Consider the following 13,029-nt stretch of genomic DNA (forward strand, 5'->3'; position numbering starts at 1 on the left):
TAAAGAAAAAAAAAAGTTTTTATTCTGCTTTAACCTCATACACAACGAGCCTAAAAATGGAAGACAGGCGGAAGTGAATCATTAAAGTCGATGTTTTTGCTGAATTTGACATCACAGTTAAGTCAAATAAGAAGAGGAAGAAGTACACAGAGACAATGAGACGTGACTGTGCTCACATCCCAGTTTAGTCATAACACTCTCTGAACTCGAGGGTGCACTCACCGAAAAAAAGAAGGAAAAAAAAACCATTATTCACAACCATTAAGATGATAATTGGGCTTTTGGTGCTGCAGTAGCCTTTCAAGTGTGCTGCAGGGAGGGTCTGCAGACGTGCTACAGGAAAACTGGCAAAGTCAATGATGGATTAAACTCAAAACTGAATGCAGTGCTACTCATGCTACACTTGAAATTAAACTGCAGCTTACTGTTTATGTTTCCAAAAACAGAAGCAAGAACTCTTTCCATTTTACTAATTTCCTGTTCTTCCTTTGAGCACGTAGAGGGCCTGCAGGAAGTGGAAAGAAACGACCCGCAGTGGAATTGTTTGTCAGTGGGATGGGTTTGTGTTTGCTTTCAAGGCTGCCCAACAATGCTGGGAGTAGGAGGAGAGGGATTTGGCCGACTAAATCCAGGTCAGACAGTCAGATTACCCCCTGATCTGGCCTGGAAAATTCAACAATCCAACATACTAATGGGAAGACGCTCAGTGCTTGATTGAGGGTAAAAAAAGAAAAAGAAAAAAAAGACAATAACTTTATTCTTTAAAAAAAGTAAATTGTATATTTGTTGCGTGCGGATACAATACAGAGACACAAAAATATCATATGTACATGAGTGAAATTAAAAACATTTCACAATTCACAATAGTAAAAATGCAGCATGATAAGTATGCTTAGTTTGAGCGCTTTAGTCAAATAAGTGGGGCTGTTGCAGAGGTTCGGTTGATTTCTACTTAGTGTGTCGCGGATTTTAAACCGAGGGAGATTTAAACTAACCCTGAGATGTGGAGGGATTGGAGAAAATGGCAACCAAACACAATTAAAGTCAACTGTTTTTTTTTTGGGGGGACGGGGGACGACTTTACTAGCAGAAAGGATTTACTTCAAAGCCTCCCAAAATGATGCAGTGAAAGTCAAATGGGTCTAACAAAAGAGAATATACTCAGGGGAGTCATCCAAGAAGTAAAAAGGCGAAACCACAACAGCCACCATCTACGTCTTCATTATCACCGTTACCAGGGCTATAATTACCAAGTGCACACACTGCTTCCTGAAATGTTCCTCTGGAAAATAAAAAAGACTGCATTTGGAGTAACATCAGTCTTCGTTTCTTTGGCAGAGCTGCTGTGGATGAAGTTAAAGTTTCAGCAATCCTATCTGGAAAAGCAGAGCGCTTATTACGCGGCTCAATTTCCAATTCTCTCACAGGTACGCACACAAACACAAACACACACACACACACACGCACACGCAGAATACAAAATGAGGCCGCAGCACAAAACAATCTCCCAGACAGACTCAGTGATACAAAAACACAGACAAAAAGGAAAGACATCTTATTATGAGAGCGTTCGGGAGGGATAGTCACTATTCATATTCTCCTTTAAAGAAAGAAACAACATCTTGCACTCCATTAAAATGACTTGCATTGCGCAAACATAGATGCTTATCTCCATCACATTACATGAGGCTGCTGTCTGGCGAAATGGAGAGAGGCTGCTCGACAGAGACGGGCTCCGGGCCATTATACCGCCCCAGAACAGGGAGCTGTGATTGCAGTGGGAGAGTACAATCAGGTACTGTGTTTGTCTCTGCTCTAATCTCTATACACTGCCCGGCCCTTTTCATAAACACAGAGCTGCGGTTTTTCGTCCATCCTTTCATCCGACTGCTCACGGGGAGCCTTTTTAGTTCAAATCTGTCAGAATTCAAACCAGAGTTTTAGTGCCTTTTGGATAAACCCGACGCAACGCCGATAAATCTGAAACACAGCTGACCCTGGGCTCCAACATCTATTATGACGAGTAGTTCGTCTGTGATCGCTCTTTATTCCTCTCTGACAAAATGCCAGAGAAACCTTTGCGGCTGGTGCCACATTGTGCCGCTTCTCTGCTGCGATTATGACATTTATAGACACAAAGTTAGGAGTTTTATTTTTCCCCACCCGAGCAGATGAGCCAGCAACACATTCAACAATATGCAGCACAATCACATTCCTTCATGTTTATGGTCCCTCTATGACCTAAATACCTCATCTTTGTGGTGGTGGCTATAAACCAGACTATAAAAAACAAACAAAAAAAAAAACTGGGTTTATAGGTGCCTTCTAAACCAAAGGCCTGGCCTCTCTACAAAGTAAAGTTCAGTGCATGACGGTAAAAGCTGTAAAATGCAGGCTAAGCAGGATTAATCAACTGCCGTGTTTCACATGGTTTCATTATTGCAGGAAAGTACAGTACAGCGCTTGTTCAGTATTGAGTGCAATACTACTTTTATAAAAAAAAAAATAAAAAATAAAAATAAAAATAAAAATAAAAATTCACTTCTTTATTCTTTGGAATTGACAGAAATTCCCTTTCGTTCCTCTCCTGGTGCCCCCCCCAAACCATTTTGGTCCATTAAAAGCTGCTCAGAGAGATATGACTGAGCAGAGTGCCATTAGAATGAAGACACAAATGTGTGTTTCTTTTTCAAGGCACAGTTGTCAAGGCTCCTATCGCTGACTATACTGATAAGAGCGAGAAGTTTTACATTCACTTAAAAAAAAAACCATCAGCTGGGTTTTGTTTACTGTGGAATAACACAAAGACAATCCGGCTGGAGAAGAAACAGACTTTGGACTAACTAGACGAGATACAAAAAAATTCAGTGTCACAGTAACGGCTGAAAGGCGCACACACACACACACACAGCAATAAAAGAACAATAAAAATGTTAATGATTGTCACCTTTAAAAAAATAAAATCTTGCAAGGTGGTACATGAGGGGTGACGAGAGGTAAAGGTGCCTGATGAAGAGTAGAGGTCAGAGGTTCTCCTCGTCAAGCATCTTGTTGATCCCGTTACAGATCCTCTGCAGGTGGGCGCGATACACCTCGGAGGGCCCGTAGAGAGACGCCAGGAAGTCGCAGTCGGCGAAGTGATTGAACACGTGGTTGACTCTCGAGTGGCTCTTGGCTGTCAGGTGGCGTTTGATGGCCTGGTGCAGCAGCTCGCGACAATCATTCAAAATGGCGCTCATGACGCGGCGGTCAAAGGTGAACTCGATCTGGTGGAAACTGACCGCCGTCATGGCCAGAGTGTGGACTTTCTTCCTGTGAGACGACAAAGAGAGGCTGTCACTTTCTAAATTCTGACTGGAGCAGCAAAAGGAAGTAAAAATAGAAACTGCTGTCCTGTGACTTTCTTCAGAAAAGTTTCACAACCTCCCCTCTATCAGCTCTAGTGTTCTCCTCCGCAGCGATGCATCTCTGTGCTAATATGTAATCGCCATTCTCCATACTGTGCACTTGTGTCAGCTTCACATGCCTCCAAGCTGAGTTTTACTATTTTAGTGTAAAATATATAAACTGATGTAAAAGTCAATTTCCTTAATTTGCTCCCATCAGCATACAAAAATGTAATTGAGCTGCAGTTGTCCCCACTTGAAGCTCTCAACCAGAACAATGTGGTTTCTCAAGGTCTGTCCCCTTTCAATACGTAATGTAACAATAACTAAATATAAAGTAGGGTGTCACCAATGCACTTAATTCAAACCTTTCAGGAAATAGATAAAAAGATAAGTAAAAGACAAGAAGATACTTCCTTCATATCTAGACGCTGCACAGACATGCCGATTGACAACATGTTATCTGTCAAGCAATAGTTCCAGCATGCAACTTCCTTAAACCACATTTGTGTTCAGATCAAACAAACAAGATAAGCTTTATTGTTCGTAGGTGAACATCTGAACTTTGGAGATAGCTAGGCTAGCAGTTGCTTCCTGTCTTCATGCTAAGCTAATTGCTACCTGGCTCTTGCCCTGTACTAAACGCACCTGCATGAGAGCGGAGTTGATCTTCTCATGGCAAAAGAAGGCAAAGAAACGTTGAAACATTCCTGTAATGCCTCTCGCTGCCTACCTGAAGTTGTCCACCAGGATCAGCTCCTCGCCGTTGAACTGGTTGTTTCTGTAGAGCACTCCCAGCTTCACCACCATCTTGATCAAGTTCTTGATGATCTTCTGGGACTCTTTGCGGTTGCGGGTGTACTCCTTTGTGACGCGGTACAGGTCGTCCAGCACCTCGCTGCTGGTGTCGTCGATGAAGAGGTTGGCAATGCTCTTGGTGGCCATCTTGCTCATCAGCTTCTTCTGCGCCTGCAGGGCTAAGCTCTTGGTGCTGAAGGAGTCCATGGTCAAGTCTGGGGGGAGAGAAAAAAAAGATTAGGATTGTAATGGATGGACACATTTCCTTTCCTTTTGCAAATGACTGAAAACATGTTTGCTTCCGAATTATTTTCTTCTTTTACAGGTGACAGCAGATCAGACTTTCTCATCGCAAACACAAGAGAGGCCAAACGTCACTCACCGACAGCCTGCAATGTGTGAAGTTATTGCAAATAACATCTACGCTAATACCGTTTAAACTGCCGGGCAGAGAACCGTCCCCTTTATCGGATAATGAGCTGTGGCAGCTGTCAAATTAGCCCCAGCAACCCTCTGGCCCGGAGCTTACAAGGTAGTTAGAGAAGAACGTGTCGTTACGCGAGCAGGAGTAAAGTCAGGTACAGCTCGACCACGCAGAGCAGAGAGTGTAATCTCGACGTTTCGTCTGCCGAATGCATTCGGAGAACAAGGTGTGTGTGTGTGTGTGAAGGTGAGCAGGAGACAAACAGTGCAGACTTATTCATCGCACTCATGTTGCTTTATTGATCCACGATGTTGTTTCTGAGCTCGTGTGCCTAAGCAAGAGTGGCTCAGTGAAAGGCTGGCCCCTCATGAATAGTGAGGTTCACGGGGGCCACAGGCTTTCACCCCCCCTCCCCCCCCCCCCGATCTCTCCTATCAAATGAGGCAGGTCCACAGTACGCCTCATCAATACAGCAGCCGCGTCTCAATGCGTTCTGCGGGTCACTTCTTCAGGTTTGCACAGTCGGGTTTTTTGAAAAATGAAATGAATTTATTTTCCAGCGCACTCCTCTAACCTTCACGGCTCCCAAAGGATAACCTGGGAGTACGTGGCAGGCAACAAAAGGATGCTTTCCCACAACTGCCCTCCAATGTCAGCGCAGGCGGAATGAATGAAGACGGGGAGGAAGTTTTCCCTTTTGATAAAGACACAGACACCGTTTTTCAAATATTTTTTCGCAACACAATTAAACAAAAATAACTAAAAAGTAATTCGTTTTTAATCATGAAACAGTTCTCAAGACTTAATTTATAGGGATCTGGAAATTGGGCTGCGACTACCAATTATTTTCATTGACGTTGATAATAAATTGTCTGAGAATGTAACTTACTGACTTATTTCCCAGAGCCCGTGGTGATGTCCTCAAATTGCAACAAATAGTTTAAAACCCAGAGATAGTTATTTTACAATAATACGAGAAAGAAAAAGCAGACAAATCCTCACATTCACAAAGCTGGAACCAGAGAAGGTTTGGCATTTTTGCCTTTTAATTAGGAAATATTGGCAGACACAGAATACAGTAAACATGTACTTTGACTGATATTTCCATTGTTTTTCAGCTTTTTGTTAACATATACAAACAAACAACAAACCTGCCCCCCCACCCCACCCACTGGTCCACCCACCTAGAAGAACACAATTACAGAACAGCAGAATAATTGACAGTGGATAGTAAGTCACTGCAGTGCCCCCCCGCTCGCCCATCAAACACCTGGTGCTGGGGTTTGTGCCGGCTGAATTTTGGGTTACTACAGCTCCGGAGCCGTCCGGACGACGGTACTGAACCTCAAATACTTTATCCAAGTTATCCCAAGGCTTCAATTAACATTTGAGAAGTTTGGATTCTTTTGTCAAATGAAGAAAAGGGTTTTTAAGAAAGATTGTCCTGCATCCAAGGATTACATGTTTAGTTTCCTCGAAGGTCAAGGCAACATCTACAAATGTCTCAGATTGTGTGACCGAGTCTAAAACACTCCAACATTCAGATCACGACGTGAAAAGCAACACATCCTCACATTAGAGAAGCTAAACTAGCGAATGGATTTGGAGTTCTTTCCTGTAAAAATGACTCATTAAGGAACTAATCTTTTCTGCTTCATGGACAAAACAACAGCGCTGAAAACAATTTAAACAATTCCAAGCCCCACTGTTTTAGTCAGGGATTAAGGAAATATTCATTCAAATAAGTAAAACATTTCTTCACCTCAGGGGCCGAACACAGTCAGGTCTAATTTCATTACATCTCCCTAGGTGAAAACAAAGTAATTATATTCAAGCCAAGTATCCCATTCACATCGCAATGTGACTTTAATCTCCTCCACATGAAAGTAACCCTAAAGCTCAACGGAGATCCCGCATCATTGGCCATTCGCCTTTCCACGTGCTGGAGAATAATAAAAATCCAAATCTATTAGTGCAGCAGACAAAATGAATGGTGACACATCCCTGCTGGGTGACTTGTGATTTTTACAGTTGGTACTAGAAGGCAGTGCGTCTGCTGCTACAGTGTGTGACTTTCATTCTCTCTCTCGCTCTCTCTCTGTCTCTCTCTCTCTCTCTCTCTCTCTCTCTGTCTGTCTCTCCCTCTCTCTCTCTCTGCAATGCCTCTCCAAGAATATCAATAAGACTCCTTGGAGAGAGTGTCAGCAGGATGCTTCCCAGGGAGGAGACACAAGAGGAGAGGGTGAACAGAGATGAAGGCAGATATATATATATATATATATATATATAAATATATATATATATATATATATATATATATATATAAATATATATATATATATATATATAAATATATATATGATCCTGAACCATCGGGGGAAATGTATATACTGTCTCATGCTGAATTTAGTTTTACTCCGTCCCTCTTTGCAGGAGCTGGACATTTAATCGGGCCTCTGGCTGTGCTAATCAAGGATCATTGACAGATCCCCATCGACCGTTTGTAACTCTAAACTTGCCCGGCTGCACTTGTTACAGAAAATCCTGCTCTGATGCAATGTGTGTGAAACAGATAACAAGAGGAGAAAAGACACTAATGATCCGACTGAAAACCGTAAAATAAATAATAAAAGAACTGGAGAGCCTTATTTATATCTATGCGAGCAGTGAAACAATCACTTAGTCCTGCTGTCACCCTCCAATCACAGCGGTGAGCCTCGAGAGGACGATCGCTTATCATTTGCAACACTTTAGAGTGAGTCTGCATTCACCTCCCTCTCTTCCTCTCGGCGCCCTTGCTGACGGACATTATAGAGTTTAGAAAAGTGCGACTGGATAATGGGCACATTAAACAAAAGCATCCTCTTTGTCAGATTGGAGGGTGGTTTCATATCGCTCATTAAATTCCACTCTAGCCGGGGACCGGTGCCAATCACAACTCGGTGTAGCCTGCCGACAAACAAGAGACGAAAGGACGGAGAAAAGGAGGAGTGTTTGTCTTTAATACCCATGAACACAAACACTTTAAAAGTGGTGCCACTTGGGATTGTCCTTCTGGAGGGTTTCACTCAAAGATGAAGAGTGACATAACAGACCCCTGGCACTCTTATCTTAAGGATGGAGGGAGACGCTCCCTGCTCTCACTTTCCCCCTCCATTTCCCCAAATCGAGAAAAAACGTCTCGGAGTGATGAAAGGTTTTCCATCAAGGAATCCCTGTTTTTGGTGACTTTGCTGCATGAGAGCGGTTAGTGACAGATCTAAATGGCCTGTGATGTCCGGTGCTCAGGGACAGCCTGGACAACACTGACACAGCATCTTCATAGTTAGTATTTATAGAGGCAGAAATCTTAACTGACTTAAGGCTGAACAAGACATGGCAGCGGCAAAAACTGCTGAGTGCCGTTGGAAAATAAAAATAAAAAATGCACAAGCCGCAGTCATCGCTGCAGGCAGAAATCAGACAAACAAAAAACATCTGCACACATCTGTACGCATCCACATACTGATGGGGCTGGTTTGAGCAGCTGAAAATGAAATAAACAAAAAACAAAGACAGATTGCAGCTCTCCGGCATAATTACAGCAGTTAAACAAAGCTACGAAATCATCAACTTGCTTAGAACAAGCCAGCAGACATTCACTCACTAAGACATGCAGGCCAAAAGCTCAGCAAACCATGACTCATGGAAATGAAACCGGACCCTACATAGTGTTGGATGTCTCGTGAGAGTGAGGGAGTCTGGGTAATGTACCCACTCCAGGGAAGCTCACACTCTCCAGTAGGTGCAGACAGCCTTGTCAGCCCGGTATGACGGTCTGACTGAAGGCTGTGATAACGAAGAAATAACCCGACTGTCCTCTCTCTGTCTCTCTTTCGTCCTTGGAGGATTTTTGAAGTTGGGTCTGGTGAAACTGCACAGGTCCTTTTATTATCTGGCTTTAATTTGCATTGCCTCTTTGAGTTTTAGGGCAGGTCAAGCTGATGTCTGCATTGGGGGACACTACAGCAAACAGCTTCTCCCAATTGATTTGGGGGAAGGGGAATAAGCGGGTCGTTTTAACAGTTAGTCTGTTGGCTAGGCTTTAGGGACGGCAATGTCTGTCCATCACTTGGGTCCAGACTGAAATGTCTCAGCACATATTGGATGAATGGACATGTATGGACATTCATGTTCCCTTCAGGATGAATTATAATCACTTTAGTGATCCTCTGACTCTTCATCTAGCGCCACCCACAGGTCAAAAATGAGGCCGTCTTTGGTTTATACCGGCAAAACTAATGACATTCCCATCATCCTCAGCTTTGTGCCAATTAGCAAATGTTAACATGCTAAGACGGGGAGCATTGCAAACATTATACCTGCTAAACATCAGCACGTTGGCGTCGTCACTGTGAGCGGTTTATCCTTTAGCTCAAAGCCCCGCTTGTGCTCAAGAACAGCATCAGCGAGCAGCATGGCTGTACACTCCTCATGTTTCCTGTTTAATCCTGAATCCTTTCAATGAAACAACTCAAGAAAGAAAAAAAGACTCTGGTCACAACTCAAAGCCTTTAAAATAATTGAAAAAAGAAAGATATCACAACAGTTTAAGAAAATGTCCCTCACAATTTCAAAGAGCCCAAGAAGGCAATTACAAAAAAAAGAAGCTGAAAATCATCATATTTGAGAAGTTGTAAAGTGAATGTTTGAGTGAACTAGCTGCAGTATTCGTCACCTGTGTTGACTCACTTACCAATTAATGAAACCAAACAGGAAACAGCAACTAAATAGTCCACGCATGCTACTTGACATGAACATTTTGTTGCCTCTTGGCTGATCCTATTCCAAGTAAAACCAACATGATGCGTCTGTGGCATTGAGCAGGATCCAGGATGCAGCCTCTGCATCACCCGCACATCACCTGTCAGTCAAACTAATGCTGAGGTGTGACAGGTGAGAAAGAGCTGGGAATTGGATACACCTGTAGCTCCCGCCCACTCCAACGCATGCCACCGTGCCTCATGAGGAAGAAGAGGCCGCAGCACCTAAAATATCACCGCTCTCAATACCCGCTGCCAATCTAGACAGCTTGGTGAGTGCTGATAACAGCACAAAGAGAAAACCAATAAAGAATGTGTTTCTGCCCTGTTTGGCCACCACAAGTTGCTAAAAAAAGAAAGAAGAAGAAGCTTTTGGCAGAGATTGTAGAACTTTCCGTGACACTTCATCTCACAAGTGATTGGTTGGTGGCAGCAGAAAATGTCACGACTTTCCTATTCTTCAGGGATGGGTAGTCACATGGATCGCTGTGACCCTGACAGATACGACTCCATCAGCAGAGACAATCTTCTCTGCCGTAGGACGGAAGTGGAACCGATTACAGAGAATATTTCTGTATTTGGAGGGATTAACTGCTCTCTAAACTTTCTGTATGGACATAAATCATACCACAATCATGCACCACACAACACAGACAACCCTATAATCTGCCCTAACGTAATGTGTGTCCATGATTTCCTCTGACACCAACCTCTTTTTCCCCCCACATGTAATGTCCGAATTCAGAGGCTCAAAAGAATAAATCTCGGTGACACAGAGGTTCAAGACACATACGACGTAACGGAGACCTCCCAGTTTGAGTCCGGCCGATGACTTTTACCACATGTCCTTCTCCCTCTCTCCTCAACTCCTCTGTCCTGCTGCTGTCCACTGTTCAACAAATGCAAAAATAGAATATTTTCAATGCTTAAAACAAATACTACTATGAGTGGTGTGAACACAATGACTTTCCCGGAGCCCAGGGTGATGTCGTAAAATTGCAGCAACCGTGCAAAACCAACATTTTCAGACAAAAGAAATCCTGACATCTGAGAAGCGGGAACTAGTTATTGTTTGGGATGTTTGACTGAAACGATTAGATAACACATTATCAAAAGAGGCACTGCTCAATTTTTCCAATATAAAGACACAATACAAGGGAGCATTCAACCAACAGCTCTCTGAAACGGAAGCAACAATCTAATCACGATGAAGGCAGTATATTTTGCGGGGCTGTTGAGCTGGCGTGGAGGATGTTGTACTGTGTGTACACACTCTCTGAGCATATTGTATTTGCTTTGCTGCCTTTTGGTAGAACTCCCACGAGCTAAGGCGAATAAAGAAAAACAAGAAACGTGTGAGGTTGACACAACCATTACAGCTGCTCAAAATAACAAGACAACTGTGGACCCCTGAGAGGAAGTTTGAAAAAAAAAAAAAAAAAACCTTTCTTCATCATGACCAAAAGCATTTCGGATGTCATTAAAATGAGTTCTTATCTGGAAATCTTGAATCGTGTTTTGACTGTTTTCTCCCCCAGCTGTGTGAAATAATCCGTCTCCACTTTGAGAAACAATAGACAATCCTGGTAGTTATATAAGGTACATCCGTGCTTTGTGCTCAGAGAGAACAAGTAACCACCATTCAAACGAGCCGCGCTGCTGGAACCACTCCACTGTTCGGGAATCAACAGCCGGATTTCAGGACAAGTGAATGCTGCAATTTCATCTTTCACCAACTTCTGTAGTGTTTTGTCTTCGCTCTTATGTTACATAACACAACCGGTGCGGCGTGTTAACAATTCGGTTATGTCAGACACGCGCGTGTGTCTGCGTAATGGTCTCTCACACACACTGCCTCTCATCTCGTTCAGTTCTCTGGCATGAGAGCCACAATTACATCCAAACAGATGCACATGTGCGAGCATACCACATTCATGCTTTTTTGGTTTGAAGGAGTTCTTTGTGCGGTGGTTGTGTGCTGTCACTTTCTCATCCTCCCACGCAGTCATCGTCTGTGCAGATCTGCTGAGAAAGGAGGCAATCAGTGCCTTTCAGACACTCTGCCCCGTCCTACTCCTTTCTTTTTTAACCGTTCTCTCAGATCTGCCAGAGAGCCCTCTGAAACAATTAATAATTAACACATCGGCATATAATGGATCGGGGATTAATAATTCAGCCTGCCGATTTGGACTAAAATAGACCGGAGGCTAAGAGGAGACTGCAGCGGTGCAACAGGTTGGGGCAGAGATGGGATGGGGGGGGGGGGGGGGGGTGACTGCGAGCCGATGGTGTTAATTTAGGAACATCAGTCAGCGTTACGCATGTATAATAAGGCTGGGAATACAGTCGCTGCTGCGGTGCCTGAGGGCCAACGCAACACTCAGACAACATTTGTTCTAGCATTAAATTCAGAAGCGGGTCGTTGTTTTATGGTTACAACTGAGCTGATTTGTGATAACATAAATTAAAAAAAAAAAAGAGCAGTCCACTGTGACTTCACTTAGACTGCCATGTCCAAGTTTTAATTACATATTAGTTGCAATATAATTAGCATCTTAACAGTGTTGCACATAATGCGAGACATAATCAACGGGCTAAACTGGTGCTCGAGTTATGACTGATGTCTGGGCCTATGACATTTTAATTAAGGCCACCATAAGAGCAGGTGACATTATGAGTGATTTTCTTCACCTCAAGCCTCGAGAGCATCATTTGTTAACTTGGTACGTCAATGGAGTGGCAAACAGCGGAGCGCTCAGCTGTAAGAACAGCAGGAATGAAGATCAGTGGAAACAGCGGGCGACCATTATGAGCGGACTAAAAGACTGACTTTTAGACGGCTCGAGTGGGCTCTCAAATGACTCCGGTCTATTGGCAAACACCGCTGTCCCTCACTCACTCCCATTTCAAACAACGCCATGATATTTTGCAGGTCATGCGGCTCTGCTCTTTCCCGGCAAGGCCACATGCTCCGAGTGTTTCGGGTTTCCAGGGAAACTGGAGGAGGCCACCCGCGTGCTCGGCTGAACTTTGCAGCCTAGTAAAAGCAGGTCAAACACCGCTCTTGTCGTGTCAGTAAATTGCCGTGCACTCCCCCCAGAAGACACACAACAGTGTCTCTACAAGCGTTACTTCTGCAATTTCAAGCTCTGCCTTTAATAACTCTGCATGGGGAATGCGTGGCAACATGACTGTATTGTCCTGCTCTGAAAGACACTCGGAGGAGGGGATCGGCACAGATACAGTTACACTGAAATATACATAGACGAGGCTTTGCTTAATCCTGCTATTGACTGGCAATTATCGTCCATCATTATTATTTCTTGTCTTTCAGAATCACATTGTGCTGAAACAATAGTAAAGCTGTTGTGAAGCACAAAGCTATGATCAATGATGAAAAGCAAATACTCATTAAAACCAGTCGTGGATGAAAAGGACTTTCATTGTACTTCTATTCTACTGTATTTCACTTTCACTCCATTTTCATCAATGTGATTATTCTAGAGCTGTAACTATAGGATTATTTTCATTATTAATTGCCATATGAATTAACTGATTAATCTCTTATTAAAGAAAATGTCAGAACATAGTTAAAAAAAAAAGCTGACCGGCAGTCCAA

The 13,029-nt window shown here is 43.3% G+C and overlaps 1 protein-coding gene across 2 annotated transcripts in view; it reads right to left on the reverse strand.

The window, feature by feature from the left end:
* The window catches only part of tnfaip8l1 (tumor necrosis factor, alpha-induced protein 8-like 1), a 22,617-nt gene continuing 9,588 nt past the window's right edge, over positions 1 to 13,029 (reverse strand). For both annotated transcript variants that reach the window (XM_076087972.1, XM_076087971.1), the window contains exons 2-3: positions 4,120 to 4,399; positions 1 to 3,312 (exon numbers count right to left, since the gene is read on the reverse strand). In XM_076087972.1, the coding sequence (XP_075944087.1) occupies positions 3,024 to 3,312; positions 4,120 to 4,391 (561 nt within the window). In that variant the 5' untranslated portion in view covers positions 4,392 to 4,399 and the 3' untranslated portion in view covers positions 1 to 3,023. The remainder of the gene's footprint in view (positions 3,313 to 4,119; positions 4,400 to 13,029) is intronic.

This window comes from Anarhichas minor, unplaced genomic scaffold (assembly GCF_050575085.1).
Source record: "Anarhichas minor isolate MPS153535 unplaced genomic scaffold, ASM5057508v1 ptg000010l, whole genome shotgun sequence".
In the NCBI taxonomy this organism is placed as follows: domain Eukaryota; kingdom Metazoa; phylum Chordata; class Actinopteri; order Perciformes; family Anarhichadidae; genus Anarhichas; species Anarhichas minor.